The sequence below is a fragment of the Lampetra fluviatilis genome, chromosome 11 (genome assembly GCF_964198595.1).
Source record: "Lampetra fluviatilis chromosome 11, kcLamFluv1.1, whole genome shotgun sequence".
NCBI lineage: Eukaryota > Metazoa > Chordata > Hyperoartia > Petromyzontiformes > Petromyzontidae > Lampetra > Lampetra fluviatilis.
Genome location: NC_136285.1, coordinates 4,086,267 through 4,106,403, shown reverse-complemented (window position 1 = coordinate 4,106,403; position 20,137 = coordinate 4,086,267). Strand labels below are relative to the sequence as shown.

Here is a 20,137-nt window from a genome sequence, read left to right as displayed (position 1 = left end):
GTAATCACAGTCAATACATATTTACCCATGGGGGATTGAGGAAAGTAGAAGGAAAAAAAAATCTGAAATTTAATTAAAAGATAATTCCATCACTTTTCGGTGTCCAGTGGCCCATGGGCTCAGAGCAATGAGCCAGGACCATTTAAATCCAGGATCATTGAAATCCAGAACCATTGAAATCCTGGACCATTGCAATCCAGGTTAATTGAAATCCAGGACCATTGCAATCCAAGACAATTTAAATCCAGGACAATTAAATCTAGGAACATAGAAATCCAGGACCATTGCAATCCAACACCATTGAAACCCAGGACCATTGAAATCCAAGACAATTGAAATCCACGATCATTCAAATATAGGATCATTGAAATCCAGAACCATTGAAATCCAGGACCATTCAAATATAGGACCATTACAATCCAGGTTCATTGAAATCAAGGACCATTGCAATCCAGGATCATTGAAATCCAAGACAATTGAAATCCTTGGTTGAAATCTGGGCAGCCACGCATTATTAAACCAGATTCTCAGCTGTATCAAGCTTACGAAAAACAAAACACATGAATGTTTACTTTTCAGAAATTAAGCAAATTCTATGACTTTGAACTGAATATCCATTTGACAGCAACGCCGTGCTGCTTTCAAGCATTTCATAAAGTGTTCTGAGACGCAGGGGCATTTAACTGCTAAATTAATGAAATTTATATTCTGTGAAGGTTGCACCATCGGGTGTTGTATAACAGGTCTATTGAGGGGGCAATGTGTTCTCGGGCTATTCTCTAACACGAGTGGATGCACTGCTCACTTGAGACAGAGCGAGTTCCAAGTAGAAATAGCTTCATCTCATGGCATGATGGCTAAAACACAACTGTAATAAAATTGAGGTATAAAAGGATCACAAAATTTAATTGACTCAATGATTTCAACTTGGCTTGTGTTAAAAATAATCCAAGTTTCCAGTTGATGCTATAATTAGCCAGAATGGGGAAGTTGGCTGAGCGGTCAACTCACACTTAGGCCTCTAAGTCAGCGGTGGTAATTCCACATTCCAATGGCAAAAGCAACTATTACAATAGGATAACGACTTCTGTCTTCCTACAAAGTGATAATTCGGTTATCAACGAGAGGAATATGATGGGTAGAGTTAACCGCTCCATGGGATTTCCAACTCACAAGTTGAACGTTCAATCGACAGTGCCGTCTGCCTGGATATCATATTTACACGTTAATATGAAATACATTTCGAGCGTATGGATACAAAGTGTGGACGTTGACAGGCGATTTACCAGATCCACGTTTTGAATTGCACTATGCAACGGAAAGAACACATGGAATAGGGAACACATTCGAGCCAACTTATTGAATGACAGAGTAAGTGGGCTTGAGCAGGACACATCGTGGCAGGAAGGGGTGTTGGCGGATTGATGAGACTCATGACAGAATGGTAGCCAAAACGTGAGGAGATGCAGTGGCAAGATGAACTCAAGTGCAGAGTAGAACTAGATGGATTGTGGCATTGCGAGTCCATTAAGGATGGCCATAGCATGGAGCGGGCATTCATCCAACAGTGGATATATTGTGGCTGGATGATGAAGTTTAAAATATGAAAAGTGGAATAGGACAAATGTGTAGTGGATGTGCATCAATATAAAGGTCAGCACTGTGCCGCTACTGTGCTAGACTGGATCCATTTTGCAATTTCAACAAGGAATCATTTTGCATTTTAAATTGACATTTAATCAAGTGGGAATTATATCAATAATTAAAAAAATGAGATAAGAAATTCAATTTTTCTCGTGCCAACATTTTTGATTAACTGTAAATGTACGAATAATGAAAATCCAAAGTTAGATATATATTTTTTACCGTGGGTCGTACAGTTCTCTTTAACAGTAACCACACAGGGGAGTGTTTAAAAAGAAAGTGGAATTTGTTTCTTAATAGGTAAATGTAATAATGGTATCTTTAGCTACAGCCTCGCTATTCAAGGCGATATGCGGGTCTTTTTTAGTCATCAGAAGAAAAAAAGTCCTGTGAAGCACATAGATTAATTAACAGACAATTCAGTTATCGCATTTTTTATTTATGACAGTCTCTGAAGCGGCAATAAATTACATGTACACATACGCACGCACAGATAAATATGCGCGACATACTGAGTATGAATTCATAAGAAAATATGTTTGACCGAGCAAAGGTCAAACAGTTTTGAGAAAGTGATATTAAAAAGTGCACACAGGCTCGTACTTATTACTGTGCCTTATTTTAAAATAAAGTAATTTTCTACTCATTATCATACCCCAGCATTAAAGCACTTGTTACATTACTGCACAGGCTTAAAAACCCCATAATCAATGGCCTTCAGTGGTGCTTATCTCCATTGGCGAACCTGAGCCGGTGATGAAAATTGTAACGCTTTGATGGCAGAAGTTAGTTTCTCAATGGGACAAAACAATTCCGACTTCCCACCAAAGAAAGAAAAAAAGGTACTCTCCTTACAATAATCACCTTCGAGGAAATGGACTAAATCGACCCTCGTCTGGAATCTTAACTCACGGACTTTCCGAATGCCGGCGCAACGCAACAATGCTTCCACTCGCCATTAGCATTTCAAATAAGATGGACGCCAAGGCTGTTATTCCCTCTTTCCTCCCTTCATTCGACTGCGCAGTAAATCCTAAATGAGTCTCAAGAATCATTCTAAGTTAGAAGAACGTTGCTTGAAATGATTGGATAATTGCTTTCTTTTGTAGAACATTTTAGTTTTTACTCTTTGGTTCTTTCGGTAAAGTCACGTAGAAAGAAAATAAATTAAATAACAAAATACGACGTATTGATTGCAACACGCAATCGTCATCAGGTATAACTAAATTTGAGAGAGAGGTAAAACACAGACACGGATACACACAGACAGACACACAAGCAGAGAGAGACAACACAGAGACACAGAGAGAGAGACACAACATAGACACATAGATGACCCAGATGACACTAAAATGATACACAGATCAACAACCTTCTTGCTGTACTGCCTCTTGCAAGCGTATGTCTCACAAATGCTCCATATTTGTGAGACACGTTCTATTCGTAATTATGTTTTATTGTTTTTATTAATATCCGTAACGTTATCTACGCAATTTATTTCCTTAACTTGCTAGGCAGTACAGTATGTCCCATATCCACCCTAACCAATTAACCGCCAACACCCAGTGCAGTATTTGTGTACAGTGCAAATATAATTTTATATAAATGTTCACAAATCCCATCTTGTCACACAGTAATGTGTTTTAACCTATTTTTATTTTACCAGGTAAGGTCCACTGAGCTATACAGCTATTTCGATTTAAAGCTTTCGTGACTGCAGGGATTCATGTTCTTGGTTCTTTCGGTAAAGTCACGTAGAAGGGAAATAATAAAATAAAACATAATAAATAATTCTCACGACGTTTCGGTCACAACGCAAGCAGCCGTCCTCAGGTGAAGACCAGGTCTGTCGGGGAGACAGCGTCAGACTACGTGACTTTACCGAAAGAACCAAGAAGATATATGGCTATTTTTTAAGAAGCGACCTGGCTATCACAAATGATAGCTCAACGAAGTGGCTTGTCACGTGGAGATGTATAGCAGCCAAATACGCTTAACGCTCCTGCCGTGTCAACGTGGAACTTTCCTCGCGAGCTCAGGATCTCCGACGGAGATTCAAGCCGCCCCGCACTCACTCGAGCGGGGAGACGCTTTGATGGAAATTTGATCAATCCCAATCATAAACGTTTCATGTATTAAATAGCCAAGATTGAAGCTAGCCACACGCCACAAATAACCGGCGCTGCAGTGATGTGGGAGGAAATATTGCCACATCTAGAGCTGCTGGTATCTAACCTTTAATGTGATCACCCCGGCATAATCTCAACATGCGGGTTTTTTGTTCAATAGTCCATCACAGAGAAAAATTAATTTTTCATGGCGAGAAAGGCCTTTGCACGCGCTATTGATCGACGGCACAATTTTATTGGCGCTGGCTGCCCCTATCCTGCTGCCTCCCCTGTTTCCACAACGAGGAGACACAAATTTGCCGATTCCCTTCTGTGGCCGTGGCAACTGTGGTGAGAAAAAAAAGTCGTGTCTCCAGCAGCGATGCAGGTGTAGAACAGGTGATTAATTGGGATGCTCGCTTGGCTCTGCTCAATAACCGGGAAATTCCCCTCTGGAAAACAAATCACACAAAGCCCCCGGACATTAATGGTATCGTGGATGTATCTCACTTCCTGTTTTATCTTGTCGCATATTTGTACCGCGTTTCATAAGCACCAAAATAAAGCCCGATCTGCAGATGCACAAGGTCACGTTGGCGTTACTCAACGTCATGGGTGTGAACTTCAACAAACCGCAGGTGACCAGTGCCCGAGTTTTGGATGAGGCTGATTAACTGGTTGCTATATACAGTAGTCAAATATATTAAAAGAACTGTGACATTTACCGCATTTTTTTCTGCGATCCCTCTGCTGGAATCGTTAGCTTTATTCGAGATGGTCCAGTTATTCGGCATGTAACAATTGATCTATTTTACCAATTAAAGTAAATTATTTCCCACGTGTTACGTGCATTGAAATGTGTGCGTGACAATGTATTATGTAACCCGAAAACCTTAATTATGAATAATATTGGTCGCGAAAGCATACGTGTTAAACTAGCATACCAATTCCGTAATGAAGTAACATACATGCTAATAGTGGCAATAAAACTGCAGTAAACAAGATCAATTCTATTTAGAAACAATGCAAATTAGGTGATGAAAACGAGACCATAAATAAGTAATCTACCCCCTGAATGTAACTGTCACTCTGTATTGTGGCAATTCATCGACGAGGTGGGGCATGAATCTCTAAATGCCTGCCAGTTTTGGTAACACTTCTAAAAAAAATCTTAGTTTGCTCTTGGCATCATTTCATGAGATGTATGTCCATTTTGGACGGCTTGAAAATTTCGCGATGAGAACAGCCCCAGTTGCGGAGACATAACTACTTTTGAAGGCCCTAAATAAGCACCTTATCGGCACACGCTGTCACACATTTGGAAACGGCTTTCATATAATGTTCTTTACTTGGTAAACATACTAAAATCTGGAAACTTCGAAGTTGCAATACCACAAATTGAGTTATTTATTTTTGTATTGTATCAGGTAAGGCCCACCGAGCTATCTAGCTCCTGTTTCAGAAGCGACCTGGCCACAAATTAGAGCTCAACAAAGCTGCTTATCACGTGGAAATTTAGAGCGGCCAAATACTCTAAATGCACGTTTCTAAATTTTGAGGGAAAAATCCAAGCAACCACGGGGAGAACACACAAACTCCATATAACCCATGACCTCCTGTATACCAGGCGAGGTAGTTACCATCTCGCTACCGTGGTGCCCCATTCAAGTTATTTAGTGTCACACGTCTCTAACCCAGTGCTTTGGAGCCAATGGTTGGTGGCTCACATAGATCTGTGATGCTACCAGCCCGTTGGGCTGCAAGGTGGCCAAGAAATGGCATCACAGAATACAGATTTTTGATTCTGTGTGGCTCTTTCGATCGTATTATCTCTTGGATTTATTTGTAGGCATGGATTTTTTATGGGTCCTACAGTTACCTCACACATGTATAACACTCTTTAGAATGGAATTGGCCAAACAGCCTTTGCACAAAATTCTACTGCAGAAATGGGTCCCGTTGCTCAGCAAGGCTTTACTGGATAAATGTGACATGATTATTATTGATTTGTTGTTTTTGTGTGTGTGTAGTCATTGGTGACCAGTTCTAGACCACCAATTCCCTGCATTTGAAGAGCCTTGTTTAATCATGGATAGTTGCCTGGTTTGAACCCAGCATCTTGGTAAAGGTCCCCTTGGCTAACACCTCCCTGCTGAAGCGTTTTCATCCCGTGCTTCCACACCACTCCATCAGTGCGGTGCCTGCAATTCATCTGTTCAAAATCCCAGCGCACTAATCCCAGTCGCAGGTCAACAAAGCCCAACGTCCCCCGTGGGGATGATGAGCTCTACGGATTCACATCATGCGAATGTAAACAGCAGCCGTCCCTGCCACAGCAGTGTGGAATCTCCAACTCTGGAGCAGAGCTTGAACATCGCTTGTTTAAGCACGGCATTGCTGATTTTAAAACGATAGCAATGCAGTGAGAATTATAACGCACTGCAAAATCACAAACATCAAAAGAAACATATTTTTCACTGTGTTCAATGATTCATGAGAGAAAAGGGAATGAGGAGAGAATGTAAAGGAGGCCGTCTGGGTCAAGCGATCACTTACATCCGTTTATTTTGAAGCTATTTATGGAGAAGACAATCTTTAACCTTAAAAAGTCCAGCAGGTGTTATTTTAAGACTTGCATTCACCTATTGACCTTACATAGCATTTGAAATATGTGGATTTGGAGGATTTAAATAGAATCGACAGAGACAGTTCAATTTAGATTGTCACGACGATATATTCACGAATGTTTGCTGGGATTCCAACTCATAACCTCCTGCATAAGGAGCCAGTGCTCAGTCATTGAACCATCCCTCCCACACAATCTCTGCACCCGTTCAAGCGCCGCTGAGTGTATACAATGTGCGGTCAATACGCAAGGCTCGCGGGGTATGCGTTCGCACGTATTAAGCGGCCGCATTGGCATGCTGCCAGCGTGCCTGGATGGAAGAAGTCTCCAACCAATGCATACTGATGGGTGCGATATATATGGATTGGGGAAACAGGGTCACTGACTGAGAACCATGGCAAGATGCACGCGACGCATCTCTGTGATGAGACGCAACGATCAGAAGCGAACGCTAATGAAGGACCCCGTTCCGTTTGGCGAAGAGCAACAACGACAACAGCCAAAGTGAATCGCATTGTGTAGAATTAAGTACGAGAAGAAATCGCAGACGATGAACAAAATGAATGAGATACACCGAGTTGAGAGCACGGCTGAGGGGCAGGAGGGTCAGGGAAACGTGTAGAAGAGACGACGCATCTCTACAAGTCGTGTCCAGATTATGAAGTAAAAGTACACAAGCACTTATCACAAGTCTGCAAGGTGTCCAGTATGTACGCATTTATGTTGAACTTCTTTTGCACCGCACTTGGCCAACCGTGCTAATCGGAGTACAACACGCATGCAGGGTATTGTAATATCGGCACCAGCCTTTTGTTTAGCATTTAATGAGTCTGTCAAAAGTATTGATTGTATGGATTGTACGAGCAGCATGCTCATCTGCACAGTGACTCACTCGGTTAATTAAAATTGGGAACCATCAGGCAGATCAACACGTGGTAATGGCCAGCTTGTGCAATAGTTAGAGCAATTGACTGAAATTAAAATACATATCCCTGCCACGGTAAACACCCAACCCAACATCCCACCATGATAATAGGTTTTTCCCCTTTTTTCTGGCAACAAAACAGGTGTAAAGATGTTAAAACACCGAACTGAAACCTTTAACAAGGAATCATGTCTGCATTAACCACAATGCTTGTGGTCAGAATGCAAACACAAAACATACTCTGATAATATATATATATAAAAAAGGGAAAACCTATTATCATATGTTGGTACTGGCCAAGGAGGTCCCATGATGTAGATGCTCACCCCGAGCTCTCATTACTCTGATAGTGCGTTGTCTTTGGGCTGTACGCCCTTTAGCGTCCTCTGGTCTAACACCGTTTGAGACGAAAGAAAGCTGTCTCTGGTGTGGACCAATCAGTTTCAAGGACAATGCATATATTATCAGAGTATGTTTTTTGTTTGCATTCTGACCACAAACATTGTGGTTAATGCAGACATGATCCCTTGTAAAAGGTTTCAGTTTGGTGTGTTAACATCTTAACACCTGTTTGTTGCCAGAAAAAAAGGGAAAAACCTATCATCATATTTTGGTACTGGCAAAGGAGATTCCATGATGTACATCCCACCATGGTTAATAAAATCAGTACGACTTGGAGGGAAAATCAACAGTGGCTTTCTGACGGAAAAACTGGCTCTATCATGGGAGCAATATAAATAATGGTGTTAACATTTGAATGTTGTTACTCGCCAAACAGTGTTCTCCAACTCTCACACGGAGACAACGACCGAGATGAGCGAGGAACTGTCGACAAGCGGGAAGGCAGTCACACGGTGAGTCAGCTACAACAATTGCCCGAGCTCTGGTGGAGTCCACATGTTTTGCTGTACTGCCTTCTCCGGGCGAGCCAGGGCATGGCTCCTCCTCGGATGCCCCATGGGAAGGAAGTTTCGCAACACGTGTGTGCGATCCACCAACCCTCACTGCCTCCACAGTGCTGGATTATGGGCTGCTTGCGTAGCCACCGTTGCCTAAAATGTGGAAATTCTACCACTGTCTCAGGGTTGCCAACAGAGATGAGCACCATCTCGGTTTGGTGATAAAATGTCCACTCATTTTTGCCAATACAACCTTTTTGAAGCCACAATTTATGTGAATAGTGGATTCTCTGGATGCTTGCTTAAGACCTGCAGATTTTGGGTTCAGGTAGTTTGCCCTGTTAATTTTTGTAAAATAATATTTCGGAGATTAAGATTTCACCGAATGTCAAATTTCAACGTTGGAAAGTTTTATACAATCATCATACACTAATTGTAATTTGAAAAATGTCTTCCGACTGAGCCCCGACTCAGGGACCATGAGCATTGCCCTTCAATTCGTGAACATATTTCATAGACACTCCACCGTATGCGGTGGTGATACACAGACACACTTAATAGAATGCAATCTCCGTTCCAAGAAAATACATTAGAAACACACACACACACACGTATGTATTAATATTTATGAAAATACGCCTGAAGTTACTAATGTGAGAGACACAGAGAATAACGGTAACGTACATACGAAATTAAACATGATGAACCATTATGGAATTAAATGTGATGAACCATTATGAATATGTGAAAATCTTTATCACCAATGTCTCACCCTGTACACGCTCTGCTGATACTTTACGCACAAACCACTGGAATCCACAACAATTTATGAGCATGGCTGGATTTACGCGGTAGGGGGGGAGCTTTTGCGACCACAGCCGGGGGGCTCGAATATTGAGGGCCCCCCAGAAATATATCTCCCGCTTCGTAACGGTTGAAACGCAATACTGTGGCACTATGATACATCCTACAGTTGAATTTGGTAATTAGGGCCATGGCATTACTCTTTGTGTTATATCCACGACTACCGGTTATGGGCCACAATTTAAGTCGTTTGTTAATTTGAATGGAGATGTAGCTCTGCAATTTGTACATCACGTTTAAAACTTTAGAGCTGAATAAAGCCAAAAGCCAACAGCAGAAGAGTGTTCGGCATAAACAAAACTCGAATGGCCCGAGGCCTTTAGCAGGCATCACCCAGCCCTGGCTAATACGTGTAATTGCTTGATGCGAATGGATAATATATGGTTTAACGTTTATTGATTACAGCTTAAATGAGCAATGTTGTCCGGTGGCAAACACCAATGTACAAAATATGAACGTATCACATTTAAAGTGGCAAAACTTATCACACGTCCAGATTATTACATTGGCTACCTATCAAACATAGGCATGTTTACAAACTATGCCTACTTGTCTCCGAGAGTCTGCACCAATCCACTCCATCGTCTCTTGCCTAGCAGTGCACAGTTTTCAGCCTCAACGGACCCCAATCGATGCTGTCTACAATCCACAGGCCACGCTGATCCTGCTGCTGCTACCCGCACAGCGCAAACCTTGTGCGGTCATACGGCCAACGTGGTTTCACCGGGGTCTCTGACCCGGACACCTGGAACCAGCTACCGTCGGCAGTTGTTTGGGATCCCATGCTCGAGTGTGAGCTCGTTTTGTGACAGACTTAAAATGGCGTTGTTTCAAAGAGCCTACTCTGTGTGATCAACGCGTGGCATTCGTGATGGACTGGACGAACACGTGTGCGCAATAACAAGCGTTCAGAATTATTCAAAATGTAAAATTAATTAACATGAATGTCGGTTGTAAAATCCTCCATTACCTCACGGGGAGACCTTGTTCCAATCATTGGCTGTTTGATATGCAACCACAAAGACACAGATCCCCCTATAGCATGAACAGACTTTTGGGGCAAATGCTGTTAGCGAGCACCTATGAAGATCGTCACGGAACCCAAGTGGGTGGGTGACCAGCACCACGTCCGGGTGCCTTTTTCTCCCTATTGGCGATGTTTACACATCGTAGCAGGTACTAATCTGAGGCTGAGTCGACCTTGCGGAGGACCAGGACCGGTTCAGATAATCGCCACTAGTGTTGGTCATTCGCAGCGGAGCGCGCTAACCGCTACCCCACCGCTCCCCAGCACCACACACACAGACACACGTGTACGCACACGTGCGCGCGTACCTTGAGATGCTGCAGCTCGCCCGTGTGCAGGCTGTCCACGTACTCCTGCAGCTGCACCAGGCCGTAGGTGCTCTCCGCCAGGCCTGTGGCACGCTCCACCACCGCCTCGTACCGTGCGCACACCTCGCGGTTGAACCTCTCCGAGGCGGAAGCCGCGTGGCCGCCGATGACCGTGGCCAGCTTCCGCGCGCGCTCCGTCAGCCACTGCGGAGGACACCAAGGGGCAGCGCCGGGCGGAGACTAAGCACGATCGCTCTCCCGTGCCTTCACCTCACAAAACTAAATTTACAGTGATTTCCTACTCGAATGAGCATACAGCCCTGAGCCAGCGGTGACAATTCTATGTTGCTATGACTTCAGTAGGGCTGCAGTGATTCGCACACTGCACTCTCAGCCATTCCCAGTTCCAGCAAACATCAGAGGCGAATCAGCATCTTTACTGATCCTGGGCACTCTATTCCACGAACTCACACTGATCAGCATGGTGATGGACCTTGTGAGGATCTTCGTCCAGAAGTGAAATGAAAAAAGGGCAGCATATTATTTATATACTTATTGTGTGTAACAGATGAAAATATTTTACCGTGATTGCCACTTTAATGTTGCTGTTTGGGGTGGCTGGGTGGCTCGGGGAGTTAATGTCCGTGTCAGATCACTGAATCCACGGTGATGAGATCTTGCGCTCAAATTTAGGCAGGTGCCTGTGATTAAACCACGTTCTCAAGTGTGGTGAGCTCACCGTCACAGTCTGTTTACCAATGAATCGACAAAACCCCATCAAATACATTTTTATTTTTCACTTAAATGGGACTTGCGCATGGCAAATATGTTCAAGAGCTAAATGCTAATGTCGAGGTCTGCTAGCCAAGAGAGGGCTTCAAACGAAAAGTTTGTGTAGTTTTGCTGTTCCTTCTCCATCGAAGGAATGCAGATTACAGTGGTTTAATATGTGGCCCATTGTTTAGGTTACATGCCCACAGTTGCACTGCTATGGCTTGTCATTAATTTTCCGTTCATAAAGGAGATGTGCGCATCGGCCTGCTGATGTTCTGATGTGATTGACGGTTACACCCGGTGTCTGTTTAGACAAAAACAGTGTATCAATTTTTTTTGTTGCTTGGTAGTAAGTGTTATTTGCTAATTGCTTATGCCTCAAAAGTAGAGAAAATGGCTATTATTTCCCACAAACTTTGCTTATGTGACCAGGAGAGTGATATTTTTCAAATGACCTATTTTCCAGAACATTTCAGATAGATTCAGTGCTGAGTAAAGAACATTCTAGAATATTCTTAGGTTTTTTCGGTAAAGTCACGTAGGTAAAACATCAAAGTTAATGAAAATAAAATAAAATAAAAACAAAAATCACGACGTTTCGGAGGCAACACAAGTCTCCGTCATCAGGTGGGACCGTCACAGCCAGATTAGCTGCATCAAGTGAGGCAATGATTCAAGATGTAATCCCTTAAAAGCGAGTTGAGGGGGGAGGAGAGGGAGGGGGGAGCTCATCAGAATATGGTAGCCAATGAATGGAACGTATCGGGAGGGAGGGGGGCGGGGCCAAAAGGGTGGGCGACGGCGTGGAAGCGATTGTGCGCAAGCGACAAACTACTGCACACGCCAACACAATGGACAGAGAGGGGGAGGGGAGGTCTAATACACATGATAGACAAAAGAACGAAAATGCCCATGTTTATACCAATGCTGGCTGAACAATGAAGAGAGTACTGTTAAAAAATAACTGGGGATGTTAACACTCGGTAAAGTAAAGTAAAATAGTGCCTGTCAGATAAGATGGTCCAAAAAATTGTAATTAAGTCTTTTTTGCGTGGTTGATAACATTTTTCCAATGATTACTAAGTTTGTACCCATCATCACGGTTGAAATTATGTCTGTGTTTGTATATTTGTATGGCTTCGTGTACAAACCTTTGATGGTAGCCGGGAGGTTTGCAGAGAACCTTGGTCTCGGAAAAGACAATTTCATGAGAGCCCACCGAGTTGTAGCAATGATCGGCAACGGCAAAAGAATCAGTTCTGCCGTGTTTCAGATCTGACTTGTGCTCGCGGACACGATCAGAAACATGACGTTTCGTTTCTCCAATGTAGCAATCACCACAAATGCAACTCAATTTGTAGACTCCAGGATACTGTAAGTCAGGAACGACATCCTTCACAGATGGAATCAGATCACGGATTTTATGCACTGTACTGAATCGGACTTAGATCTTATGTTTGTTTAGAATTTTGGAGATCTTTTTGGTCACGCCTGCTATGTATGATAACGTGATGGTTTTGGTCGGAGTTTCATGTGGCTGTTTCTGTGTGGTGGGAGAGACAGCTTGGCGGATAATACGGTCAGAGTATCCGTTCATCCTGAGGGCCCGATGTACATGTCTTAATTCACCGGTCAGGTGGTGTTTGTCAGAAATGCCATGGGCTCTGTGGTATAGCGTTTTGATGAGAGAATTCTTTTGAGATGGGTGGTGGTGGGAATCCGGTTTAAAGTAGGAATCTGTGTGGGTGGCTCTCCTGTAGACAGAATGTCCCAAGGATCCGTCAGGTCAAAGCCGGTGTCTTAGTCGGACCACAGATAAAGAAGATCCTGGAGTTGAATGAATTCCCCAAGAAGCTCACTAGTAAGGAGAAAGCAGCTTGAACAGCTTTGTCGCAGTGGTTCGTGGCTTCCTGGGCAATCACAAGGTCGAAAACTATGTGGAGCTGGTTGAGACTCTGGTGAAGAACTACGGCACAATGAGCTGTAGGATGTCCCTCAAAGTCTATATCCATGATGCTCATCTTGATAAATTCAAGAAGAACATGGGAGCAAAGTCAAAGGAGCAAGGCGAGTGCTTCCACCAGGATATACTGGACTTTGAACGCCACTACCAAGGACAGTATAACGAGAACATGGGAGAATACATTTGGGGGCTGATTTACAGTATAATCGTAAATCTCGAAAAACTACTCACTTCTAAATCTTTTATAGTCATTTTTGTATTACTTTAGTATAAATACATGTGAATTTTGATTCATATGTTTTTTTTTCTGACTTGATGTGAACGAAAAGACACAAATTTGCCCGTTTTCTCATCAAAATATCACTGTCCTGGTCACAAAAGCAAAGTTTCTGGGGAATAATAGCCATTTTATATACTTTTTAGGCATAAGCAATTACGAAATAACACGTACGACCCAGGAACATAAATTGTGTTACGTAGTGTAATGAAATGCAAAAATGTACCAAGCTGGAATATTCAGTGAGGTGTTAATCACACATTGCAAGCATAAGCAACCTTCATAATGAGTCTCAAAACTCGGTGATGCTTATTATTTAAAATATTGCATAATGCGAGAGTTAGTTTTTTTCATTGAAGAGTCACCTTTCGGCATTAGCCATCGATCAAAAGTAGCATCCTGGGAATTAGTAAACACCAAATCTCTAGAGCGCTTAATAAGCCATCTTACATATCAGTTTTATTCCCCTCAGGTGCATGTGTGGCGATGATTATCTGCTGATCGAGACATAAAGGCGAGGTTCTTACCAAAAACAATCTCGATGATAAGGAACATTTGACAAAAATGAAGCACCGGGCTATTTAACTCCTAAGATTCACATTAAGAGCTCGGATACTGATACAGGCAATTAACTTATAATTGATTTTATCATTTAAATTATTCATGTCAAGTAATAAATATCACAGTTCAGCCACTTAGTTATTTATAAAATAAATCAAAGCTTGATTTCATAGGCTTAATTATTTATGCCTGACTGCAAAGGCAAGAGTGTTAATATGATCGTACTTTCAATGCATTTATGGTTTTTTGTGTGGATGAGGCTTTCTTGCAATATCGGTAAAAGTCAAAGTGTGCTCAGCTGCTTTGGTTGCCCCGTCCATTATTTTCAAATTCCACAGTTCTATGACTGGACAACTGCCGTCTGCCCAAAAAGGTGCCATTCACTTTATTGCCTCTGCAGAGATGATGGACAGAATTGAAACGAGTGTGAGTAGAGCTTCCCAACTGCAGTGCCACGCCCAGTCTCATGGAAACAGATCATTTGGCGATGCTGCGTTTGCACCACAATTCACAACTTGCCATGAAGACAGGCCATTGGCCAAAACGTCGCCGGCTATATATTTTGCATTTGAAGGCCACAGCGTTATTGACGAATGTGTTGAGTTTCTTTTTTTCTTTTATTAATCAGTGTTATAGACGTAATCATAAGAACATCAGGAAGGTTACACAAACGAGATGTACGGGGGCATTTCGTCCATCTGGCTCGTTCGGTTGTGAGTAGTCGCTCGAATATTCTAGGATCTCATCGAGGAGTCTCTTGAAGAGTCCCAGCAGTGAGAAGCTGCCACCGCCACCACCAACGAGTTGCGTGGGCAGCTGGTTTGAGGCTCCGCCACCCTGCGCATGAAACACAACTGCCTTCCTCCTGGCCTCGCTCCACCGTGACCTCTACTTCTCTTCTTGTCCGTGTTGAGCTGGTTAGCAATCGTCATCCGGATCGACTTGGTTACTATTATTTATGATTTCACGGAACTGGATCCAGTCCCCACAGATTTTCTCTCTCGACTAATATATCAGTATTTTGAGCAAATGTATCATTGCCATCGATTGTTTCTCAGTGAATGGACATTTGCAATTCATGGTGCATAACTGACATGCATTTGTTGGTCGATAAGGCTACATATAAATTGGAACCCAGCACTTGTGGGATATTTTGTCTACTTTTTATGAAATTCAATGTAAAGCAGTCAGATTGATTGATGATGCAGAACTCAGTGAATCACTCCAGCCACCCACTCAGCAGTGACCAGTCGCTTGCTTATCACTATTCTATTGTTAAAACAACAGTTACTTAGAGCTTGCATGTTCTCCCCGTGGTCCCGTGGATATTTTTCTCCGGGTCCTCCAGTTTTTCCCTCCACATTTAGACACATGCGTTGAAATTATTTAGAACACATTCCTGCGGAGGGAGCTGGTAGGAACGTTGGGTTGCTCGGTCAATGGCCAGGGTCAACGGCGGCGTGGTGTATTCCGCAAATATGGGCGACTGTGAGGGCGGGCACAAGCCGGCGTGAGTAGTTTAAACGCTGAGTTTTATAAGGGCACCACGGGGTGACCATCCCCTCCCCACCCTCCCCACCCAGCCCCTCCTCACCCTCCCCTCCCCACCCAGCCCCACCCTCCCCACCCAGCCCCTCCCCACCCTCCCCTCCCCACCCAGCCCCTCCCTCCCCACCCAGCCCCTCCCTCCCCACCCAGCCCCTCCCTGCACGACGGACACAATAATCCCCTGTGGGCTGGTGTAACCAGGAGGTTCCTACCAGTATAATTTTGCTGCTATAAATGTTCAAATGACGGGCCCCTTTGTTGAGCTATCATTTGGGGCCAGGTCGCTTCTGAAAAATAAGTTAGTACCTCGTTGGGCTTTGCTTGGTAGCATTGGAATGGTTTAGTTTTATTTGTTTGTGTGATTTGTTTACCATTCTTGTACTTTGCACTGCTATCGTGTTTGTGTACTGTTTGTTGTTGTAATGTTCTTACTCGCCCCTTCTGGACATCTGTAAAAAAAAGCTGTATAGCTTATCAGATTCCTCCAATATAAACAAATATTCTAATTCTGATTCTACTGATTCCTCATGTTGTTCTAACAGGCTGGCTGCGTCGTCTCATCCACACTGCATTCAACCACCACATGATAAAAACTCAACCATGTATATTTGGATTTCTTTTTTTAACTATGTAAGGCCCACTGAGCTGTATGGCTCTTTCTTAATGTGGAGGGAAAAACCGGAGGACCTGGAGAAAAATCTACGTGACCACGGGGAGAGTATACAAAATCCATATATAGAGGCATCGTCAGGGTCGGGATCGAACCTATGATGCCCTGTACACCGGGCGAGGTAGTTAACATCTCGCCACCGTGCCACCAAAGCTGCAGGTCACAACTCTTCTCTTTCTGCTTCTTCCCTCGCACTGCTCCACTTTGTAATTCCCTCCCATCGTCTATTTTCCCAAATTCATATATCCGTGATTAATGCGATAAAGCCATTACATTTGAGCTATTACACCTGCAATAGTGCTGTTTGTTGCTGGCTGATTAGCATTTTGGGCATTTTAGCCTGTGCTCAGCAACCGTGATTTGAACATAATACTTGCTAAGTAATGAAAGTGGTTACCGCATGACGTGGAATCCCTGTTCCCCTCAAATGCTTCTCCATCCCTCCCCTTATCGCTACTCAACCAGGCCACTTGCATTGTGGCCCAATCGCACGGCTCACAAGCTGAAGGTAGCGAATTCAAACCCAGATCAGGAGTCGACTCAGCCCAGCATACCTCCACGGTCAATAAATGGTGAATCACTCTGATGAAACAACAATACCTGCCCTAAATAATGGTAAAATATTTTCAGCCAAAAAGTTGATTAACTCGGCTATGGCTGCGACCACATTGCTTCTGTACTGATCTCGAAATGCACACAAAAGTACGAACTCCACCATTTAATATTCAGGTCTGTGTAAGTTATAACCTAAAGTATACCTATTTTACATGAACAAAGTAATGTATTCCACCAAAATCAATTACTTACTTGAATAAATCAATTTCAATTATCAAACATTAATATATTAATATCAAACAATGAATGTCCTCGATTATCCTTTCAAATATTTATACCAAGTTGCCCTTATCGAAAATTTAATTAGTTGCATCAAGAAATGAGAACTAATATTACTTACTCTATTATTTTTACAGTAATCCATCCACATGGCATTCTATTTGTAGTATTCAACTCCCAATCAGCAGGTTGTAAGTTCATACGCAAAGTGTGGGTTGATTCATCCCGTGATACCAGCATTATTAATTGAAACACATGCCCCTTTGCAGGAATCCACGCTATCATTCTGCTAAAGAAACCGGCCAATCCCATGCGAATGCTGAATATTTGCGACCGAGACTGTGCCACCATCAGTGGAGATGAGTGCCACTTGACGCTTGTTTGATCATGGAAACCCTTTGCTTTTATAGCCGGGCATTGGTGGCTATGCACGTGGACTGTCGTGCAGCACCGTGGCTAGGCTGCGCATGGCCTGTCGTGCAGCACTGCCGAGGAAGCAAGAGTTGGTGGATCTCACACACTGGTGTTCTCGTTGGGCGCTGAGGTGCCATATCCCGGCTCGCCAGGAGAAGGCAGTACAGCAGGTGGACTAATCACCCACATGTGTAGTGACATCGCAGGATGTCACTGTGTAATGCCGGCTCTAGAGAGGCACGGCACGCAGTGTATTGACATCGCGGACACCACTAGGATGTGGGTGCAGTACTGGCCCTAGAGGGGCTCGGTGAGCGCTGATCGATAGCGCTGGATGGCACCACGCTCGGCATGCCCCTACAGGATAGGGTGTGGGAGTGCCGGCCATGGAAATGGGGTTACTAAGGGCCGTGGCACTCTGATTGACCCCAAAGGACACGTGACCGGTTAAGTCTACACAGGGGCCCCAAGTAGGGGCTAGGGGTGGTCACATGTCAGGGTCGAGATCCTGCTCGAGGATTCTGGAAGGTGGTCGTGGCCAAGGGTGGAGCCGGCCACGCTGCAGAGGATATAAGCCGGGACCCCCAGAGGGACCGGCGCTGTTGTTCATCCTGAAGAAACCTTCGTCTACATTCTAAGTTCTACCGAGTCTCCAACACGTGGACCTGGACCCGAGATGTTGGTCCTGGTCCGTTGTAGCTCGTTACGTTGTGATTAGTGCAGTTAGCCTGGTGGTCACCACCATAGGTTGTTATTCTGTGAAGGGGCAGTTACCCCGTTTGTTGGTGTTAAATAAATGTGTTGCCTCCAAGAGTATGTCTGGGACTCATAAACACTCAAAAAATGGCTGACATCTTAAAATAAAAAGACAACGCCGGACCCATCCTGAAAATACTTTCTTGAATAAATAATTCATGAAAATGATGTTGCGATAATGATGCTGCCGTGATTGAATCGTTAGTACAATGGACTTGGTGTGCAGTGGTCGCTAGTTCAATTGTCTGGCGTGGCAATTTCAGCAATGGGAACGTTTCGTAACTCCCCCACCCTTCTGCACCCTGCAGTATATGGATACACCACGGATTAATCGATCAGTAAGGCTGTGTGTGGTGGGGTAAAGTGCGGGTTGTTCCCACATTGTCCAAGACATCTAGCCACTGTGGAAGAGTAGGCCAAAATGCCATCGAGAAGGGCTCTCTAGCCTTTCTGGCAATAGTTTGACTTTTATTTTGACATGATTTATAGACTGGGTCTTAACACAATAAATCCAATTACCTGCAGTTTTGACACCATATTAATCAGCAATTCGACTGATTTGAATATTGAAATTATTTAGGTCAAGAAAATATTATTTCAGGTTTGACATGGGAATTGGATGCTAGACTGAGGCCTTGTCTTTATAACTCACGTTTAAAATCTTGTGACAGCCTTCAATTACATTATTGGCTGTAACCTCGGAGTGTGGTAAACCATTTCATCACAAGTCAATACACAATCTGTGGCCTGGATGAATTTCCTCCATCCCTGAAATGACTCTCACTTCAGAAAGCTGTCATCTTAACAAATGAGAGCCCTGGATCTCATTGAGTTTATGATAAATTAATAAATACAAACAATATATAAGCACCTCCCTGCTCATATGAGCACAAAGCGGTCCTCACCTCCATCATGTATAATTTAGAGGTGAAAATGCCACATTCTTATGACAGGAGTCCAGTCTTACTGTATGACCTCATGTTGCTTTACAGCTGGTGGTACTCCTTTTCAAGGATCCATCGTTGAGTCTGAGCCAGTTTCGCCTACGTGTTAAACGGACTTAAAAGTAATGTGCGAAATAGCTTACTCTGTGTGATCAGTGCACATTTGTGATGGACCGGACTCATAAGAGTGTATAATAACAAATGTTCAGATTTATTGACTTACGATGTTGTGAACCCTGGGGTAAGTGATGAGTTGACCGCCATTCAGCACTTCAGCTCACCGCTTTAATATTTCAAATCGAACACTACCCAGCCTCATTGTGCGTACCTTTAAATCAAAACAATAATATTGCCAATTGTCCGAGAAAGCTGAACGAAGTTTCAAGACTCATTTTCAGGGAGGATTTTGCGTTGGGATCTTTTGCCAGTTCTTTAAAGAGTGTTTACGTCTTTTAAAGGAAACCGGAATACCCGGAGAGAAAGCCAAGTACATGTAGGAACGCCATTCCAAAAAACCCATACTGATAGGTCAGCAACCTGCATTCACCACCACAGATAACAAAATTATATTTTGTAAGTCATAGAATTAAATAAGTACTTATATCAATAACTCAATTACATTTTGATATGAACGAGGGACAGTTTTCTCCTTCACCTAGAATTGCACAACCTTTCATTGACGATGTTTCCTTCAACACTCTAATTATGAAAACCACAAGGCGATAATGCATGTTACCAATTCATCAGTTGGTAAAATCAATAGAGGATTGCATCCTAAATAACATCTGCTGAAAGATCATCTTCAGTACAATCTACTTACAAAACATATTAAGCCACATTTCACATATCAACATTTCTTCAGATACTATTCCTCACTAAAATAGCTATGAGTTGCTATTATCTATAAATTTATTTAATAAATAACAACATTCAGATCATCAATGAGTTAACTTTACAACCATTACTAAACGTACATGCCATTATTCGAACTTACG

At 43.2% G+C, this 20,137-nt stretch overlaps 1 protein-coding gene across 10 annotated transcripts in view; it reads right to left on the bottom strand.

The window, feature by feature from the left end:
* Nucleotides 1–20,137, bottom strand: part of LOC144934736 (dynein axonemal heavy chain 3-like) — an 864,594-nt gene that overhangs the window by 473,708 nt on the left and 370,749 nt on the right. For all 10 annotated transcript variants that reach the window (XM_078860821.1, XM_078860816.1, XM_078860817.1 and 7 more), the window contains one exon: nt 10,402–10,605. In XM_078860821.1, coding sequence (XP_078716947.1) covers nt 10,402–10,605 — 204 coding nt within the window. The remainder of the gene's footprint in view (nt 1–10,401; nt 10,606–20,137) is intronic.